Genomic DNA, 19,043 nt, shown 5'->3' with positions numbered 1-19,043 from the left:
GTGTTTCACAGTTAGTATTTACAAATGGAACTCATAAAAACTTGGTCTGAGGAGCAGATCACATGTGTCCTACACATTGTGCTGACTGTGACAACTCTCACTTCCAAAATATTTGTAAGCCAACACATTTTTATGTGGCAACTGCAGTCACACCCGGAATAGTTTTAACAGGCTGATAAAGAACATCACTTCTACCCAGAAACCAGATGAATTTTATTATAGGCTTTCATATGCAGTCATATTCATGTACTGTGCCCATAATGTGCCTAAACTGGTGGTATAAACCATAAATGGCTGGGGGAAGAAATAAACTAAAAGATAAAATTCACCTTTAACTTCCATGACAGTCCTTAGTATCTGCAGAATCTCTAGAAAAAGTAGACCAGCGTGGAGAAATGGTATGGCCATAGGAAGCATGTCCATAATGATCTAGGTTTGTTAACCCTGCTTATGTTTCCCATGGTCTCCTTGCTTGTATTGTCCGCATCATTGACACAGCTGGAACCTTCTCTAACGTGTGTTATAGCATAGGGGGCAGCCCCTCCATTTCCCCATATAGCACCTTGTCTTGTTAGTTTTGCAGTTCTACATTCGTTAGTTTATGTATGTTAGCCGATATATTATTGACCAGTTACATTCTATACATTTATCATTTGGTGTACTGTTATTTTTGTGCAGGCACCAGAGCCAAAGCCAAGAACACGGAAACCCGCAACGGACAAGAAAGTCTCTTTCATTGAAACAAACATGGAAACCCTGGTAAGAATGTCTGTGGTATTACCGTTGTGCTAAGAGGGGATTGCTTAAAGTGGTTGTCAGGATCTGCTTTCTTCCAGGAACACTGTCTCACTTTCATGGAAGCAAATAGGGCTGAAATGCAATAACAGAGCAGACACAACACATAAGCAGGTTTTTCTGAGGTTGCTTTCATATTGACTTTATTGTGTCTGTTTAACATATGTACCAGTGTATGTGTAAAATGGATGACAAAAAATGCAAACCCCAACAAATATCCCAAAACAGCATGGGATATTAAGTGGATGTCTGTGAGTCTTCTGTATGCACCGAGGAGCTTTTCCAGCACATAAGTTGAGCAGACATATTGAGCACAATGTAAATGCAGACCTGATTTTTGCAATCTATGATAACCCTTTTAAAGCTAGTGCTGTATTCCACAGAGTTTCTAATAACTTGTTCGGATTTTCAGCAGATATAATGTTTTCATGAAGATCTTATGTGGACTTAAATCACCATTGCCAAAGTTATCCAAGTACGGCATCATGGGGCTTCTGATACCCTCCATAATCATGAAGCTGAGGCTCCAGTGTCCACTGACTTTCTTAAGCAGTACTCTACTTATAAAGTCCTTCCAGTGAAGTCCTTGACCAAGCAGCAGGTCCTGTGTGTTTCTGACAGCCTATCTATATAAAGAGGGGCAGAAAAGACATGACAGTGACATATAGAGGGAAGACGGGCTGGTCCGAAACCACAGAGTTCTGTCATAGGAAATGAGCAACACTTTAGCGAAACTTTATATTGTATATTATATAGTAAATAGCATTATATACATAGCTGGTCACAATCTTAACCCTTCAGACATTGTATGTGATTTCAGAATCCAGTTAATCACACTATTGATGAAGAGAAGACAGGAATGAAGAAACCTCCGATAACAGTCTTAAACATTTCTGAGGTATGGCTGATGTATTTTTTAATGTATAGATGGTTAATACAGTAGCAATTCTTTTATTTCATATTTGCTAAGTCTTCCATCAATTACTAAACAAGTACTCCAAAAGTACTGAGAGGAAACTTTGGTACATGGCACTTGGATTGTGCACCCTAATGGGGACCGATACTCATGTGAGTTATGTTATGACGTTTTATTTCCACTGCGGCGGAGTATTATCAAAAAATCTGTGGTGTTAACACTCACACATATTGAAGACCATGCACAGGGTACCTGACTATACAACATATGAGAACAAACCCAGTCAGTTATATTGGAGGCTGCATTCTCCAGTCAAGGAGAACATTGATTCAGGTCTAGGATTTTATAGAAGGAAATGTATAAATGAACCATTTGTCTAAGGAGAGTGTCGGATAATTTAAGATCATTGAAAGCAAAACTAAAAGAACAGTGTTTTGGATGTGCCCTGGACAAAGGTATCTAGGAATGCTCATGTGTGCAGACATTAGATAGAAGTAGGCTTAGGCATGAACAACGGTTGAAAGAAGAGTCATCTGGTGAACATTCGCTTTACTGATGAAGCCGTACGCGGTTTAGTCCGTATTAACCATTAGAGTAGCTGAAAGTTCATTCGTCAGAACATTGTACAATATTAAATACATCCAATTGCTTTCCAGACCAAATCTGTGAGTCATTTGTTGTCACATTTCGATCGATAAATATTCATGATGGTTAGAAGATATGCTTTACAGCAGCCACATAAACCATAGGAAACAGTAACCTGTGCAGAGAAGAGGAGGAGCATGCATGTGTTCTTAATGGGGAGAGAGAAGTAAGCCATTGCCACAGCATCTTCCTTGAGTACAGAAGAAGCACTAAAGCAGCGGAAACACACACAGAGTCTGACGAACCCTATTGTCTATAATGGGGTCCATTGGCTGAAACCAGCAGAAGACAAAGTCCTCCATGCAGAACTTTTTCCTTCACCAATTTTCAGGTGGACACTGCAGTGAGTCTCCAATGGAGACTCAGACACTGATGTGAACCTTATTGTACGTATTAGGGTTCCTAATAATAATACATACAATTTGGTGACTTATTGCTCACATACCGGTTTGCTATAGGTCTTCAAAATGTTCACCTACCTGTTACATGTAATATTTCCTTGATATTGGGATGAATGTGCGATCATAGTCACCTGGTACAGAGGCCTGGTGCCGACATGTAGATGGCAATTTAAATTACAGAAGCCTTATATAAGATATGCATAAAATATAACTTCTTGTGATCGTCGCAATGTGTCAGTACAGGCACACAACTGCTCTGGATAGGAAAAACATCTAAGGTGATGGTGCACGAGGATTTACATGCTGACACCGTAGCCAAATCATAGGTATTATTAAGGCATCTCTATATGCTATGATTTTCTGGTTAGTTTCTTTGTGGAAAGGTTAATTTTATTTCTGCGTTATACATATCAATACATATCAATGTTTTATGATTGCTTTGTTTTGTAGTGAGCCAAGTCATTTATTGCAGATTGTTCTGTACATGAAAACCCTTTGTTAAATGTTAGAGACTTACTAAACAAATAGTTTATACTGGTGCTTTATGGGAAAAGCTCAGAACTGATAAACTACATCTGTAACGTCACCTTTTTTACAGGAAAATGTAGCTATTAGTTTTCCTCAGTGTGATGGCTGTCTCGTAATACTGCTCTGCTTCATACGTACACTTTATGTTCCACTTGTCAGGAATATGACTAGTCCGTCTATCTTAGGACAACCTGTGGGTGAACCTTCCAGAGGCAATTTACTTCTTACTCCCAGTCCATATGAGCGATTTCTTTATTTCTGACAATTCTCACTGTGTAATTCAAGTGTCTAACTAGCAGATTTATTATTAATGGCAGAAAAAGTTACAATTGCTGTTATATCAGCCATATATATAGTTGCATTATGTATTTCACACATAGCAATGCACAAATGAAATCCTGAGCTGTTAAATGGCAAGATGTCTGTTAAATTTGTTACAGAGGAATTAAAGTAGTATAAATCTGTGTAGCTTTATAGAGCGGCACTGAAACTAAGGCGAGCGTATCTGATGGGCATATGTACAACATGTAAATCAGAGCTAGACTTTACTTCATCTGGCGCAAAGAGTCACTTTACTGCCCAAGCCGTGTATATTAATACTATGGCCAAGACAGAGGGGTTATCTGGTGGTATCCAACGTCCTGGGCATATCCTTACATCGCGCAGCTATGACCCTGACTAGAGATGAGCGAACACTAAAATGTTCGAGGTTCGAAATTCGATTCGAACAGCCGCTCACTGTTCGAGTGTTCGAATGGGTTTCGAACCCCATTATAGTCTATGGGGAACATAAACTCGTTAAGGGGGAAACCCAAATTCGTGTCTGGAGGGTCACCAAGTCCACTATGACACCCCAGGAAATGATACCAACACCCTGGAATGACACTGGGACAGCAGGGGAAGCATGTCTGGGGGCATAAAAGTCACTTTATTTCATGGAAATCCCTGTCAGTTTGCGATTTTCGCAAGCTAACTTTTCCCCATAGAAATGCATTGGCCAGTGCTGATTGGCCAGAGTACGGAACTCGACCAATCAGCGCTGGCTCTGCTGGAGGAGGCGGAGTCTAAGATAGCTCCACACCAGTCTCCATTCAGGTCCGACCTTAGACTCCGCCTCCTCCGGCAGAGCCAGCGCTGATTGGCCGAAGGCTGGCCAATGCATTCCTATGCGAATGCAGACTTAGCAGTGCTGAGTCAGTTTTGCTCAACTACACATCTGATGCACACTCGGCACTGCTACATCAGATGTAGCAATCTGATGTAGCAGAGCCGAGGGTGCACTAGAACCCCTGTGCAAACTCAGTTCACGCTAATAGAATGCATTGGCCAGCGCTGATTGGCCAATGCATTCTATTAGCCCGATGAAGTAGAGCTGAATGTGTGTGCTAAGCACACACATTCAGCACTGCTTCATCAAGCCAATACAATGCATTAGCCAGTGCTGATTGGCCAGAGTACGGAATTCGGCCAATCAGCGCTGGCTCTGCTGGAGGAGGCGGAGTCTAAGATCGCTCCACACCAGTCTCCATTCAGGTCCGACCTTAGACTCCGCCTCCTCCGGCAGAGCCAGCGCTGATTGGCCGAAGGCTGGCCAATGCATTCCTATGCGAATGCAGACTTAGCAGTGCTGAGTCAGTTTTGCTCAACTACACATCTGATGCACACTCGGCACTGCTACATCAGATGTAGCAATCTGATGTAGCAGAGCCGAGGGTGCACTAGAACCCCTGTGCAAACTCAGTTCACGCTAATAGAATGCATTGGCCAGCGCTGATTGGCCAATGCATTCTATTAGCCCGATGAAGTAGAGCTGAATGTGTGTGCTAAGCACACACATTCAGCACTGCTTCATCAAGCCAATACAATGCATTAGCCAGTGCTGATTGGCCAGAGTACGGAATTCGGCCAATCAGCGCTGGCCAATGCATTCTATTAGCCCGATGAAGTAGAGCTGAATGTGTGTGCTAAGCACACACATTCAGCACTGCTTCATCAAGCCAATACAATGCATTAGCCAGTGCTGATTGGCCAGAGTACGGAATTCGGCCAATCAGCGCTGGCCAATGCATTCTATTAGCCCGATGAAGTAGAGCTGAATGTGTGTGCTAAGCACACACATTCAGCACTGCTTCATCAAGCCAATACAATGCATTAGCCAGTGCTGATTGGCCAGAGTACGGAATTCGGCCAATCAGCGCTGGCTCTGCCGGAGGAGGCGGAGTCTAAGGTCGGACCTGAATGGAGACTGGTGTGGAGCGATCTTAGACTCCGCCTCCTCCAGCAGAGCCAGCGCTGATTGGTCGAGTTCCGTACTCTGGCCAATCAGCGCTGGCCAATGCATTCTATTAGCCCGATGAAGTAGAGCTGAATGTGTGTGCTTAGCACACACATTCAGCTCTACTTCATCAGGCTAATAGAATACATTGGCCAATCAGCGCTGGCCAATGCATTCTATTAGCTTGATGAAGCAGAGTGTGCACAAGGGTTCAAGCGCACCCTCGGCTCTGATGTAGCAGAGCTGAGGGTGCACAAGGGTTCAAGTGCACCCTCGGCTCTCCTACATCAGAGCCGAGGGTGCGCTTGAACCCTTGTGCAGCCTCGGCTCTGCTACATCAGAGCCGAGGGTGCGCTTGAACCCTTGTGCACACTCTGCTTCATCAAGCTAATAGAATGCATTGGCCAGCACTGATTGGCCAGAGTACGGAATTCGGCCAATCAGCGCTGGCCAATGCATCCCTATGGGAAAAAGTTTATCTCACAAAAATCACAATTACACACCCGATAGAGCCCCAAAAAGTTATTTTTAATAACATTCCCCCCTAAATAAAGGTTATCCCTAGCTATCCCTGCCTGTACAGCTATCCCTGTCTCATAGTCACAAAGTTCACATTCTCATATGACCCGGATTTGAAATCCACTATTCGTCTAAAATGGAGGTCACCTGATTTCGGCAGCCAATGACTTTTTCCAATTTTTTTCAATGCCCCCAGTGTCGTAGTTCCTGTCCCACCTCCCCTGCGCTGTTATTGGTGCAAAAAAGGCGCCAGGGAAGGTGGGAGGGGAATCGAATTTTGGCGCACTTTACCACGTGGTGTTCGATTCGATTCGAACATGGCGAACACCCTGATATCCGATCGAACATGTGTTCGATAGAACACTGTTCGCTCATCTCTAACCCTGACAAATATTGAGAGTCAGATGTTATTGTTTGTATTATGAAAAGTTGTACAATTTTCCAATATACTTTCTAGATCAATTCCTCAAGGTTTTCTAGATCTCCGCTTGCTGTCATTCATTCTGCTTACTTCTAGTGGATAAAAATCAGTCCATGGTCATGTGATTTACGGTCCATGGCCATGTGATATACAGTCCATGGTCATGTAATGATCACACAGGTGCACAGCTTGTTACCAGGCAGATAACTGATTACTGTGCTGGGACTATAACAAATCTATCTATCTATCTATCTGTCTGTCTGTCTATCTATCTATCTATCTATCTATCTATCTATCTATCTATCTATCTATCCCTCTCTTTCCTTTGGCAGGAAGGAACCTGCAAGTAAATAAAATTTATAGAGCACTCATTTTTTGTGAATTTACCCAGCAAGGTGGAAATGCCATATATGATGCTCTCCGCAGTTGCACCAAACACAGTATATATGATTCCCTTCCCAGTGGTCCCCACCCTTTATAATGCTCTTCACCATGACCCCCCACCCGTTCTAATGTTTTCCCTAGTACTTCCCACTCTTTATTATAAAGTCCCCCCCACCCCTTATAAGACAGTCCACATATAGTAGCTGTTACACGTTTTTTTTCTTTTTTTTTTCTTTTTTTTAAAGTAACATTTGCCCAGTCCTGTTCCACAAAGCTCCTGTTCTTGTCTTGCATCAGACATTTCTAGTAGTTGCCTGAATGTTGGAGCAGGTAGCTGATGTCTTCCTGCTTCGCCATTCTATTCACTGAGAATAAAACAAATGTGAGTTCATGTGACTGAGTGTGGCACAGCTGACGGTTTTAGTCTTATAGGGACATCGTGTTGGTGGGATTAGTCACAAATGGTGCAAAGGCTTTTTAGTTGGGCTTTTTTTTTCATTAGCAATTTTTTAGTCCTATTGGGGAACATGTGAAACTTGCGGAAAAACATAAGTTATTTATACATTTACTACATTATGTGTCTTTAGACAAAACCTGACAAATCTGTTGAAGATGGCCATACCGGAGATCAATTGAATGATACTGTGCATAAGGAAGAAGAAAAGGCCCCCCCTTCAAACCAGCAATATGAGCAAAGTTTTGACACCTCAGAAGATGAAGTAACTGAAGACTTAGAGGCAGAGGGTAGGTCTTCTACGCAATCAATGTAAATGGTTACTTAGTATTTTGGTACAAATTTCTGACTATTTTTAATTGTGGGTAGATTCTCAGTTTATGCTTACTTTAAGCTTGGTCTAGCTTTAATATATGGTGTGCTCTAAATAGCCGAAAGTATGTGGACACCTGGATATCCTATACATACATGCATACATATGTACGAATCTGAGGTTGACCAGTAAGAACTGATTTGCTGTCTATGTCTTTATTCTGTACAAAGCAGACAAGATTTCCCACATATAGCTTGATAAACAGGAATTTTCTGAAACAGAGATGACCTTTCCCAGGCTGTTGGCACAATGAAATCCAGATCTAGATTCATCTGTCAGAATGTAAATGCTACATGGCTTCAGCTGATACTTCAGTCCACAGTAAAAATTGCACAATAAATGCATATTGCATAGTTAAAAAAATGATGCCCTCCTTTAAAATTTGGTTTAAGCTTGTGTGTAGCTGTAGAGAAGTAGAAACCCTACCTGTGGAGATCGCAACGTTACCGATGTTATTCCCAGAGGTAATTGGACATGTGACAATGAGTGGACAGACAGCTTTGTGCCAATGGAGATCACATGGGTGCTTATGCTTCAGTATAATATCATGCCTTTAAATTCTAGAACATTAAGTCGATAATGTACAGTTGTGTTTTATTTACCTATATAGATAATTGGCTTTTATTTGTTTTGGAAAGATCATGATGGCCGGCAAACAACAGATGGAAACGAATCTACAGAAAGTGATAGCGATGACTGCATCATCCCCGTAGCACAGGAAGGGAAACCGGTAAGTGTAGTTTTGGGAATGCAAATATTATTTGTACAGAGTGCTTGCTGAAACCAGAGGTGGTAAGAAAGGAAAAGTGTACGCCTAGCGCCATCCGATGGAAGGTAGGTAACGTATAAGTCTATGTCCAACCCTGTAACATGACTAGATAGAAAGCTAAACCATGCTAGCTCTACTCTGTTAAAGAGAACCTTTTACCACCTTCACCTATTAAAGTTCTTACAATCTGTTAATAGCTGCTGCTCCACTGATTCCAGCACAGTGTGAATTTTCTCTTTAGCCTTCACTGTTCCAGAGCAACAAGTACAGGTAGTTTTGGTGCCTGATGTGCTATTTAGGCTCTGTAATGTCATAGTGACTGTGTCAGGCAGAGCATGTGATTCAGCGCTCCAATCAGAGGCAGGCAATGTCAGAGCTCAGAATGACATCCTTGTCTGCTCCTGCCTGACACCGCCCACCTAACAGTACAGAGGTTAAATAGCATATGAGGCACCAAAACTAACAGCATTGATTGTTCAGGAATGGTGAGGGCTACAGAGAAAATTCCAACTGTACCTTAATCAGTGGAATGATCCTATTAACTGGTGTAAAGAACTGGACTTATTGGCGGTAGTGAAATGTTCTCTTTAAATTCTTGCACAGTGACAGAAATCTGAAATTATTTTTAGAGTGTAATTCAGTTTGCTGGGTTATGTACATTGAAAAATATAGTGTTTGAGCCCATTGTTACTCTTACGAAGCCCCTACTATACCCTCTATAACACATACAAATGATATATCAGAGAATGTTGGCAGGTCCGGATTGATGTCAAGCACAAATCATTGGTGTCATTCAGATTGGCCAGCACTTCTATGCTGAAAAATGTGTTAGCTGCAACACCAGACATAGCATTGTTTTAAAGGCAATGGCAATTCTTCTTGTTTTCCCCGTGTATCTAAAATGAAAATGGAAGCAGCTTTTCAGAAATATCCAACTACTGTGTGTATAGCTCTAAAGACCTATGCATTCCCATGGTAAGAGGCAGTGATAGCAAGAAGAAGGAAAGAATAGACCTTACAGGTTTTGTTTACCTGGAAATGGGAGGACTTGCACAACAGTTGTAGACACAAAGAGAAGAGCAGGTTGTTTATGTAATGTGCCCCTAGGGGGGAGCTTAACCCCTTACTGCCACAGCCAGTTTGTATATTTATGACCTGACAAATTTTTATACTTTTTCTTCCCCGCTTTCTGAGAACCAAGCCATTGACTGTGTCATCAGGCATGCTAAACAGCTCTATCCTGGCTCTTACAGGATGATCCTGCAGTGAGGCACAGCTTGTGTACCCTGTGATCACCTTTAGGTACATGTATGGCAGATTGCAGGATCTCCTTCCATCCTATGATGTATTGTCAAAGTAGGTCTAATGTCTGGAGGGGGTTAATAAATACAGATTTGTTTTTATTCAAACAGGCATCATTTTTCATGATAGGCCGACGTGTGTAAGGGCCCCATCACACGGCGTAAGCGCTTGGCTCATTCCAAGCCGTACACACGAGCGCTTCTAACTTCCCATTTACTTCAATGGGAGCGCTGGTAGAGAAAAAAGCAGCCCATTAATTTCAATGGGGAGCGCTCGTATGCCGGCTTGCATTGAAATTAATGGGATCTGCTTTATACGCGCTGATTCTGAACGTGTTTTAACGCTCAGAATCAGTAGCGTATCCGAAGTGTGAATGCACCCTAAGTGGGCAGTAACACAATTTCTGGCCCTTATATCTGGTTCTGGGGATATCACTTCTTGAGGAGAGAGCAGCTTTGCAGGCATATGGAGACTTACAAAGCCATTTTCGCTCTACTGGGGGGATTATGGGAAATATACAAATCTGTTTTCCAGGATGTAATTAGGAAAACAATGCCTAGGCATTGCAATGCAGAGGCATTGTTTTCCTAATTACATCCTGGAGAACAGATTGGCCCTTATATGACTTAGATTTAGCAATTTTTTGCACTTGTTTCTTTGCAGGCTCTCTCTATATAGTTTGCATTTTAACCTGAGCTGGTGGGTGTAGGGTAGCTGCCATACACTGCACACAGTGAGTAGAGGTGAATCTGCTACATAACTTTCTCTTTCACAATCAGAAACAACCCCAGGACCAAACCGGATATATATAAAGAAGTACTGACTTGTGCTGATGTGTAAAGGAGTTTGGCTCTGAGTGAAAGCTCCTATTTACACGCGTAATACATTGAAAGCAATAGGGAAAAAAGCCTCCCATTGATTTCAATGGGGAGCGCACGTATGCTGGCACCCATTCAAGTCAATGGGAGCTGCTTTTTACGCGCTCATTCTGAACGTGTTTTTACGATCAGAATGAGCGTACCATAGCTCCGTGTGAAGGCTCCCTAAAAGAATAGAGGTGCTGGTACGGTACAATATCCATATAGCAAAATGTGACACAATAGGCTGCAACAGATGAAATCATCCATATGGTGAATAGTTGCTCTGGACAATTGCCCAGTAGTAAGTATGTCTAGGGAGGCAGAACATATATATATAGTGTGTATATAAAGTCATATGACTTTAATAAATGCATTCATACTATACTCTCTTCTCTTTTACTAACCTACCAATTGTACTTTGGCATAAAATAGTGGACAACTGGAAAGAATATGACTGCCATATTAGACTGGAAATGGTTTCTTTGTTGGAGCTCTAGATGCAAAACAATGTGGTATTCTTTGTTTTTTATTAAAATCTATTGCAAAGTGGCCTTATTATTACCTTAGAAGCATTTTGAAAGACTTTTTGTCTGGCAATTGGTCTGTTGCATGTAGCCATATGCAAAGAAGTTGCAGCAGTGCATGTACAAGTAACCTTATATTAACCTTAGCTTCACTGTCACGTGTGGTTTTATTTCCTGCTGTGACACTCCTGAAGTCGAGCATCTTTGTGCCTGTGATTTAATGTTTAGTGGAACAGAACCTGTACAAGTGAATGGCATAACAATTACCGTACTCTCCATCACAGAATCATATTGAGAGGTATAGTGAGCATGTAGAGGGTTCCCCGGATAATGACTCCTCTACCCTTTACTCCCTCATCCACAAAAACCTTGGAGGCATGTTAATTACGGGGAAGAACAGGGGACCCGCTGCTGAGTGCTCTGGGTTAGACAATGGCTTATGAATTTTTCATACTTTGGAATACTAAAGAATGAATGTATAATCTCCTGATTAAAAGAATATTCCCAACTGGCTATAATTGTGTTTCCAGACCTTCCGCTGTAAAACATTGTAATTCTCTCTTGTAACAGCGTTAAATGTAATCATGTAATCTGCTGGTTTGTAAACTTCTTTGTATTGATCTCTTCCGCTCTACTTCACCCCCTCACATGGTGAAACGCAATGTTGTCTTCCTATAAAGGATTCCAGGAAAGAAACAAAAAAATAAACAGAAAAGCAAAAACCTCTAGAAAGAATCTGCTCTAGTGACACAAGTTGATTTCATTATGAAGGTTGTGGCCTTATGAGTCAGGTTCACATCTACTTTCGGGTTTCTATTCGGGAGGTCCGCATGGAGACCCCCCCAACGGAAACCTATATGCATTAAAAAGCGATTACCTTAAAGAAACCCGCGGACTTCATAGACTATAATAGGGTCCGTGTGGTTTCTGCACGAAACATGCAGAGAGAAAAGTGCTATTTGCAGGACTTTTCTCTCCGCCATGTTTCGTGCGGAAACCACACGTCCCCCTTTATAGTCTATGGGATCCATGGGTTTCCCAGGTAACCACTTTTAAATGCATATAGGATCCCGTTATGGGGGTCCCTAAGCGGACTTGCCGAACAGAATCCCGAAAGCAGATGTGAATAGGGCCTAAGGACAGCCATACACATAGGCATCTGTCAGGCGAACAAGTGTTTGGCCAACAGGTCTTTCCTGACTGGCTCATATGTATACATACTTGGCTCAACCATATGGTGAATGTGTCTAAAATGGGAAGCAGGAATATAGAAAGTATATTGGAAAATTATATACATTTTCAGCATACATTTATTCATCATTTTATTGGCTACAATTGGACAACCCCTTTTAGATGTCTTACATGTATATGTAAAGCATATATAATAAATACAGAAAACTGTGACATAAAATACTATTAACCATTTCCTTGCTCACAATTGTAGTGGAGCAGGTCAGAATACCTGTTTCTGCAATGGCGTGACATCCTTGGGAGTAGCGCAGGCTTTGGTCCGCTTACACTGCTTCCGTAGCAAACCAAATAGGACGTACAGAAATAGCATAGCACAACAAGCTGTAATGTTTCAGTAACTCCTATATACTCCTTTTCCATACTTCCTGGATCAGATTAGTGTCCACTCTCCTTATACATCCAGGGTAGTACTGTGTACTATAGGAGTGTGCAGAGATGAGTAACTACTGAACCCGGGTATGTAGAATTAAGATGAGGATCGCATTGCAGTGTTTGTCTTAATCTGTAGAGTATAGTACATTTTATAAAATATAGATAGGGAAATAATAATCTCATCAAAAATTCTTAAAAACCGTTTCACACAAAAACTTAAAAAATAAAAGCCCATTTTTGTGCCACATTCCCTTTAAGTTATTATAACAGCTTCCAAACTTTAAGCTTTAGACTAATGTGAAGAACCATCTTTAAAAAGAAGAGGGCGCTATGAGGGATCCATCATATTTTGGCTTCTCTACACCCTGATGATCAGCTTTTTTGGAAAACCACGGGCAGCTACACAAGGCAAATGGCCATCTATCAAACAGGAGAACTCTCTAAGATGTCTGTAATTCTTAAGAGAGGAATATAAATAGGGGATGTCGGTAAGACAACCTATCAGTATGCCAAAATATTAGATTTAGATGCTAAGTTCTTCACATGGTCTCTAATAGACAAGGTAACAATGTACAATATAAATGTCTGAACTGCTTCACCCCAAGGTTATTCTGATTTGCATTAGCAGCTTCTATTCTTCCTGTTATCACTGGTACCGATAGAGACAAATGTGCCGAGATCTACATGGCTGGAATTTGTGCGCCACTTCTAGAAAGGAGGCTTCTCTAATTGTATTATATCCATGATCACTTCTAATCTATCCTGAGTGGAAGCTTCTAAAGTAGAAAATTCCATTCAGATCCTCGCTTCTTTAAACACTTGACAAATTCATTTGGAAAGGGACATCAGGGTCCCAGTTGAGTTTGTCAGGTTGATTTAAAACCATTTTGTTCATAAAATCCTCCTATAACTCTGCCATGCCATAACAAGCCGCTCGGCATCATTAAATTTTGAAATACTTGAACTGTTTTAAATATTTATGAGTCTTTTAAAATACTGGAGAGGAAAAATTCATCAAGATAAAGCAGCGTTTTTCACTCTAATTATACCAGATATATGTAACTCCCCGAATAATGACATTTATCTGACGCTAGGGACTTTAGGGGAATGCATTGTACTCTTCACTGCAGTTCATTGGATGTGTGAGTGTATTTCATTTGCTCTGCATGGAGCAAGAATTAGAATTTCATTGAAGTACCGAAAGAAACTGTATACTGGTGAAATGTGTGTGTGTGACATTCATGTGTAACATGACGAAATCTACTAATCTGCCTCATTCTAAAAGGTGATTTAGCAACTGGGCTAAATACATACAGATTACACCAATGAGGAAATGGACTATGGTTAGTTTCATACGACCACGTTCGTGCTGGGAAACTTGGTCTATGTATAGACTGGTTTTCATGACAGGTCTCATACTGCTCACTCGATGTGACTCGCAATCGTTGTAGGAACTGTATCACTGCCCCATTGAAGTCTATAGGACAGCACTACAATACCTAAAGCCACTGTACATTGATCAAATCAAATAGGCTTTATTTGCACGTCCGAATGGATATTTGGCATTGCCAAAGCTAGTAAAGTGGGTGGGGGGAGAGTTGGAGTCGAGGGGGAGAGTATGGGTGGGGTGGGGTGGCTGATTTGGGGTATAACAGTCCGTGGAGTCTCATCTTCCTCTTAGTTGGTGACCGCTATATGGGGACACATTGTATGGCTAATGGGCAGCATTGGTCCCACCATGTAAACATCTGTGCAAACAGATCCAGATCCCTGCAACTATGATAGGGATAGGCTATCAATATTAGAAATTAATGCTATGATGTAAGCGAAAAAGAAATAAGTATATATACGTCACTGATGGTAGAGTAGACTTATAGTACTAACATTCAGACTAAGTCTACATGGCGGTCACTTGTGGCAGCAGATGGACCTCCCCAATGGGACAGTTTTTGTGCGCTCACATTATTGGGCTAAAATTAACTGGTCATTTATCGGACCAAGAGCTGATACTAACACTTGTTACAGATAGTTGCCGCATATAATTGCGCTGCTGATAGCTCATTTTATGGCAGATTGTCAAAAAATACAAGATTGTTGGCAGCACATTGCCCTGAAAGCTGTACGGAGGGGAGGGAAAAACACAGTACTCATTATAACTCGTCCAGATTCGGGGAGGGGGCGAACATAAAGCATTGGACTTCTAGTGTAGTAGTAGCAGTACTATACACTGCAGTGGTTTATTAGCTGAAAGAAACAGACTAGAGAGCAAATGTAACATCCTGAGAAATATCTTGGTATCGACGACAAAGAGAGGTCAGCAAAAGCCTGCCAATATGGTTTCCAATGGCAGAGACAATAAAGCAGTGTCAGTAAGATCCAAATGAAGTTTGAAAGGTAGCAAGATCAGTCAGAAAATGAAAACCACAATATTATTGGGAAAAATCCACTAAAAATGGTGCTAATATGGAGGCTTGGCTGTTGGCACTGTTTGTATGTATGAGGTTTGTATGTTCTACTCACATTGCTGAGGGTTTCCTCTGTGTCCTCTGGTTTCCTTTCATCCAAAAACATACAAATGTGTCTACCCATACGTGTTCTCAAATTTAGTCAAGGATGCCAAATTCTTATGAAACAAATTTAATACAATATCAATCCATACTAATAAAATGCTTGACAGGCATCAATTCACATCATAACAACTGGGTGTCCATACCACCAACACCACCACAACAGTGTAGACACTGTTACTAGTTATATTGCCTATATTGTATCGGCATATGTTAAGCCAAGAGTAAAGCTAAGTAAGGACTTACTGATAGGTTGGCTCTAGAACGTATGTGTGTGAGATGGGAACATAGGTCAGTCTTCTTACAGCACTAAGGAGTATATTGGTCCACAAGAAAGACAAATGAAAAATAGCAGATGTGTGAAATATACATTAGATGCTAAAAAAAACATTAGTGTCCTCAAAACTTAAACATCTAGGTCATTTGAAACTTTACCGACAGCTGAGACATTGGAACGTAGTATGCTAAAACCACATTGTTTGGGGTTCACGAGTTTGTAGTTGAAGGAGTTGGAGAAATTTAAAGCTATAGGATGATGAGTTTGTTAACAGGGACCTTTCATCACTACCATCAAGTCCAATTCTTTGCATCCAATATTTGCTTTCCACTACTTCCAGCACAATTGGAACTTTTTCCTTAACCCCCACCATTCCTGAGCAATTTGTACTGTTTAGAGACGGAGCCAAAAGTCGGAGACCTCCAATCTGACAGTAGAGAGCCTAATTGGGATAGTGGGTGCTAAAACCTATAGTTCAGGAATGGTGGGGGTTAGAGAAAAATGTGTCAGTTGTGCCAGAATCAGTGGTCAGCACTTTTTGAAAGATACAAACAGTTGGACTTGGTGACGGTGGGCAAAAGGTCCTCTATAGGTGTTGCCTCCTTTATGATAGGGATAGTAAGAATTCTCCAATGAGGTATGTGGCTGGAGTGAAGATTATTGAAGGAGAGAGAGCACACTGGATTTATGGAATGGGATTAAGAGGGAAGGAGAGAAGATGTTAAACCCTGTAGTATAATATATCTCATATCTGCTGCTCTGCATTTATTATGATTATTTATTATTTTATTATACACATTTTTACATGAAAATGCAATAAAGACGCATGAAATCAAAATAATTTGCAATTATTATATGAAAAACTATTGTATTAACACACCCCAACGCACATGCTCCCTCTTCATTTATGGTAGTCTATATTTAATAAGAAGACCCCCTTCCCCCCTCCCATATATACATACAATGTACGTGTGAGTCTGAGCTGCAGGCAGCAGACGGGAAATCCGCTGGCTCTTTCATCAGCCCTGTTTTCACATTTGAATATGAAAAGCACATTGCAGTCAGAGTGTCACCTTAATGGCATTTGGCAGTCATTTGATTTATTAGGTTTTAGAGTAATAAAATAATAAAAAAAGAAAACCTTTTAAATATTTCATCAAACTATGCTAATCGTGGTAATATTGCCAGCTGAAGGCTTGTACCTGTATGCATAACGACAGAAAAATGTGGTCGCCCTAGTAAAATTTCCATGAACCTAGTGAATAATGAAAGAACCTTATTGAAATATTCAGATTTGGGGGGTTTAGGTAACGTGTGTTAGGGTACAAGATGAAAGGAAATGTCTCATTTATAGGAGTGGAGAAGCCTGCACACATCAAATATTCAGTCAGCTTGACAGCTGTGAAAATTGTCGTCTTAAATGGGTACTCAGTCTTAGTCCATATAATAAAAACATTTCCAAATAAATATTCTCAAAGCCGCCTTCTATTGTAATAGTCTAAATCTGCAAACTGTCACGAGCGGGATACTGGATGAGGCAAACAAGTTTGATTCGGAGTCATTGGGTTTTATTAAATAGCCCTCACTTTTAATTAAATTTCCTGTGCGGATGTTTCTTTCCCTGTAATGTGTTGGAGCAGGTTAGAAAGGTTTACGGAGAACTTATACAAGTACGTTTTACTCTAAAAGACCGTAAACATCTGAAGTTTAATTTTCAGTTACCTGGATTTTGTTCTTAGGTGGACTACATGGTATGAATAGATGGGTCTGTCTTCATTTTTAGTATACGCGCCTGTATTTTTTGGCTCTCAAGTACAGATAGAACCAGATATAAGGAAAAAAAAATTCACTGGTGGTCTAGGGTCAAACTACCGACTCCAACTCCTTAATAAATGGTCAGTCAGTAGTAATAAATATCCTCAAATTCATTAAAAAGCTAGTTATTGATTCCTATGAAAGTAAATCTGCATCTAATTAATCATACAATATTAATAATTATATAATATAATCATTTTATTTTGACGTCAGTGCGGGTAACTTTTTCCGACTCTGACTCCAACGTCTCCCAAAATAGGTGCCAACTCTTACTCCACAGCCGATATTATTATCCGCACCCTTCATACTGATGAACTATCCACAGCTTAGGCCATCAGTGTGAGCAATTGGTGCCCAACATCCGGTCCCAAAACCATCTGCTGTTCTGAGTAAGTCTGAACGTCAGAAGCCACTGCTGTAGATGCGACCAGAAACCGCTCTGCTCCTATTCATGTAAATCAAGTTGAGGACTGAAGCTCTGTCCACTGTATAGTGGTGGTGCCAGGTTACTGAAGCTCTGTACCTATCTGTGTCTATAGCAGTAGCTTCAATGGTGAAGAGCCAGAGCAGCAGATTCGTGCAGAGCCCGGGTGTCTGACCCTAACAGAGGGGATACTGGTGGCCTATCCTAGTATAAAAAATCCTGTTGGGACTAGAAAATCTGGCATACCCATAAATAATGATGACAACCCCTGAAAATGGAGCTGCCATCTTCAACCCCAGCTGGAAGCAAGTGTTATCTATTTTTTTCACAAAAGTTGCAATAAATGGTGGCTATCTAAAGAACTAGCCACCATGTTGTACACGGACAGGCCAGGGTGATCCGACTGGGTGCAGGGGATACTGCTGCGGCTCATAAAGCGACTCCATACATTTTTGTTTAAAGTTTGTGAAATTCCATGTAACTCGGCTTCATTTCTCTATTTGCTCCATTGAAGAATTTATTTGAACAGGATTTTGCTTGCTGCTCAAGGTCCTGGGTTATTTACATTTGTAGTGTGGATTTCTGAAAGGTACTTGGCAGTCCTCTGATCATTACACACCAGGAAAGGCTGCTGTGTTTAAAACTATAAACCCACAAAAAAGTAGCCTTGACAGCAGATCCATTTGCTCTGTAATTTTTCTAGCTTCTTGTGTAATATGATATTCACTGCAAATAAATGATCATGCGCTCAGATCCAGCCGTCCCATCTCTCGGTATTACCTCAGGCTCAGCAGTAAGGAAGGCGCTGCTAGGTCCAGCCACATTTTATGCCTGAGTTCATTATAAATCTGCTAATACATTCATGAAATTCTATAGATTATATACATTGCAAGACAATATTCATAAGTCTCAATATTTGCTTCTATATTAAAAGTGACTAACAGGAACACTATTCCTTTACAAATACATTGGCTTATCAATTAAAGGGGAATTTCATTTCATAGTGTTATAGCATAGAGAGGCGTAAAATAACAAACACTTGATACTTACCTGTTTGTTCAGCCAAGGACCCAGCAGAGAGTCTCTTCAGGCCCCCCTTTTACGTACTGTGGATGTTTGAGGATGAGCTGCCGTATATCAGATCTGTTTCTCTTTCCTGCCAGGCATTGTG

General features: G+C 41.0%; 1 protein-coding gene across 1 annotated transcript in view; it reads left to right on the top strand.

The window, feature by feature from the left end:
* Window positions 1–19,043, top strand: part of RPGRIP1L (RPGRIP1 like) — a 98,857-nt gene that overhangs the window by 64,744 nt on the left and 15,070 nt on the right. The window contains exons 19-22 of the mRNA XM_075281859.1: window positions 679–759; window positions 1,616–1,693; window positions 7,472–7,628; window positions 8,350–8,441. Of these exons, the coding sequence (XP_075137960.1) occupies window positions 679–759; window positions 1,616–1,693; window positions 7,472–7,628; window positions 8,350–8,441 (408 nt within the window). The remainder of the gene's footprint in view (window positions 1–678; window positions 760–1,615; window positions 1,694–7,471; window positions 7,629–8,349; window positions 8,442–19,043) is intronic.

Source organism: Leptodactylus fuscus, chromosome 7 (genome assembly GCF_031893055.1).
Source record: "Leptodactylus fuscus isolate aLepFus1 chromosome 7, aLepFus1.hap2, whole genome shotgun sequence".
NCBI classification, from domain to species: domain Eukaryota; kingdom Metazoa; phylum Chordata; class Amphibia; order Anura; family Leptodactylidae; genus Leptodactylus; species Leptodactylus fuscus.
Note: the sequence above shows the minus strand (reverse complement) of the source record. Positions and strands in the feature narration are given on the sequence as shown.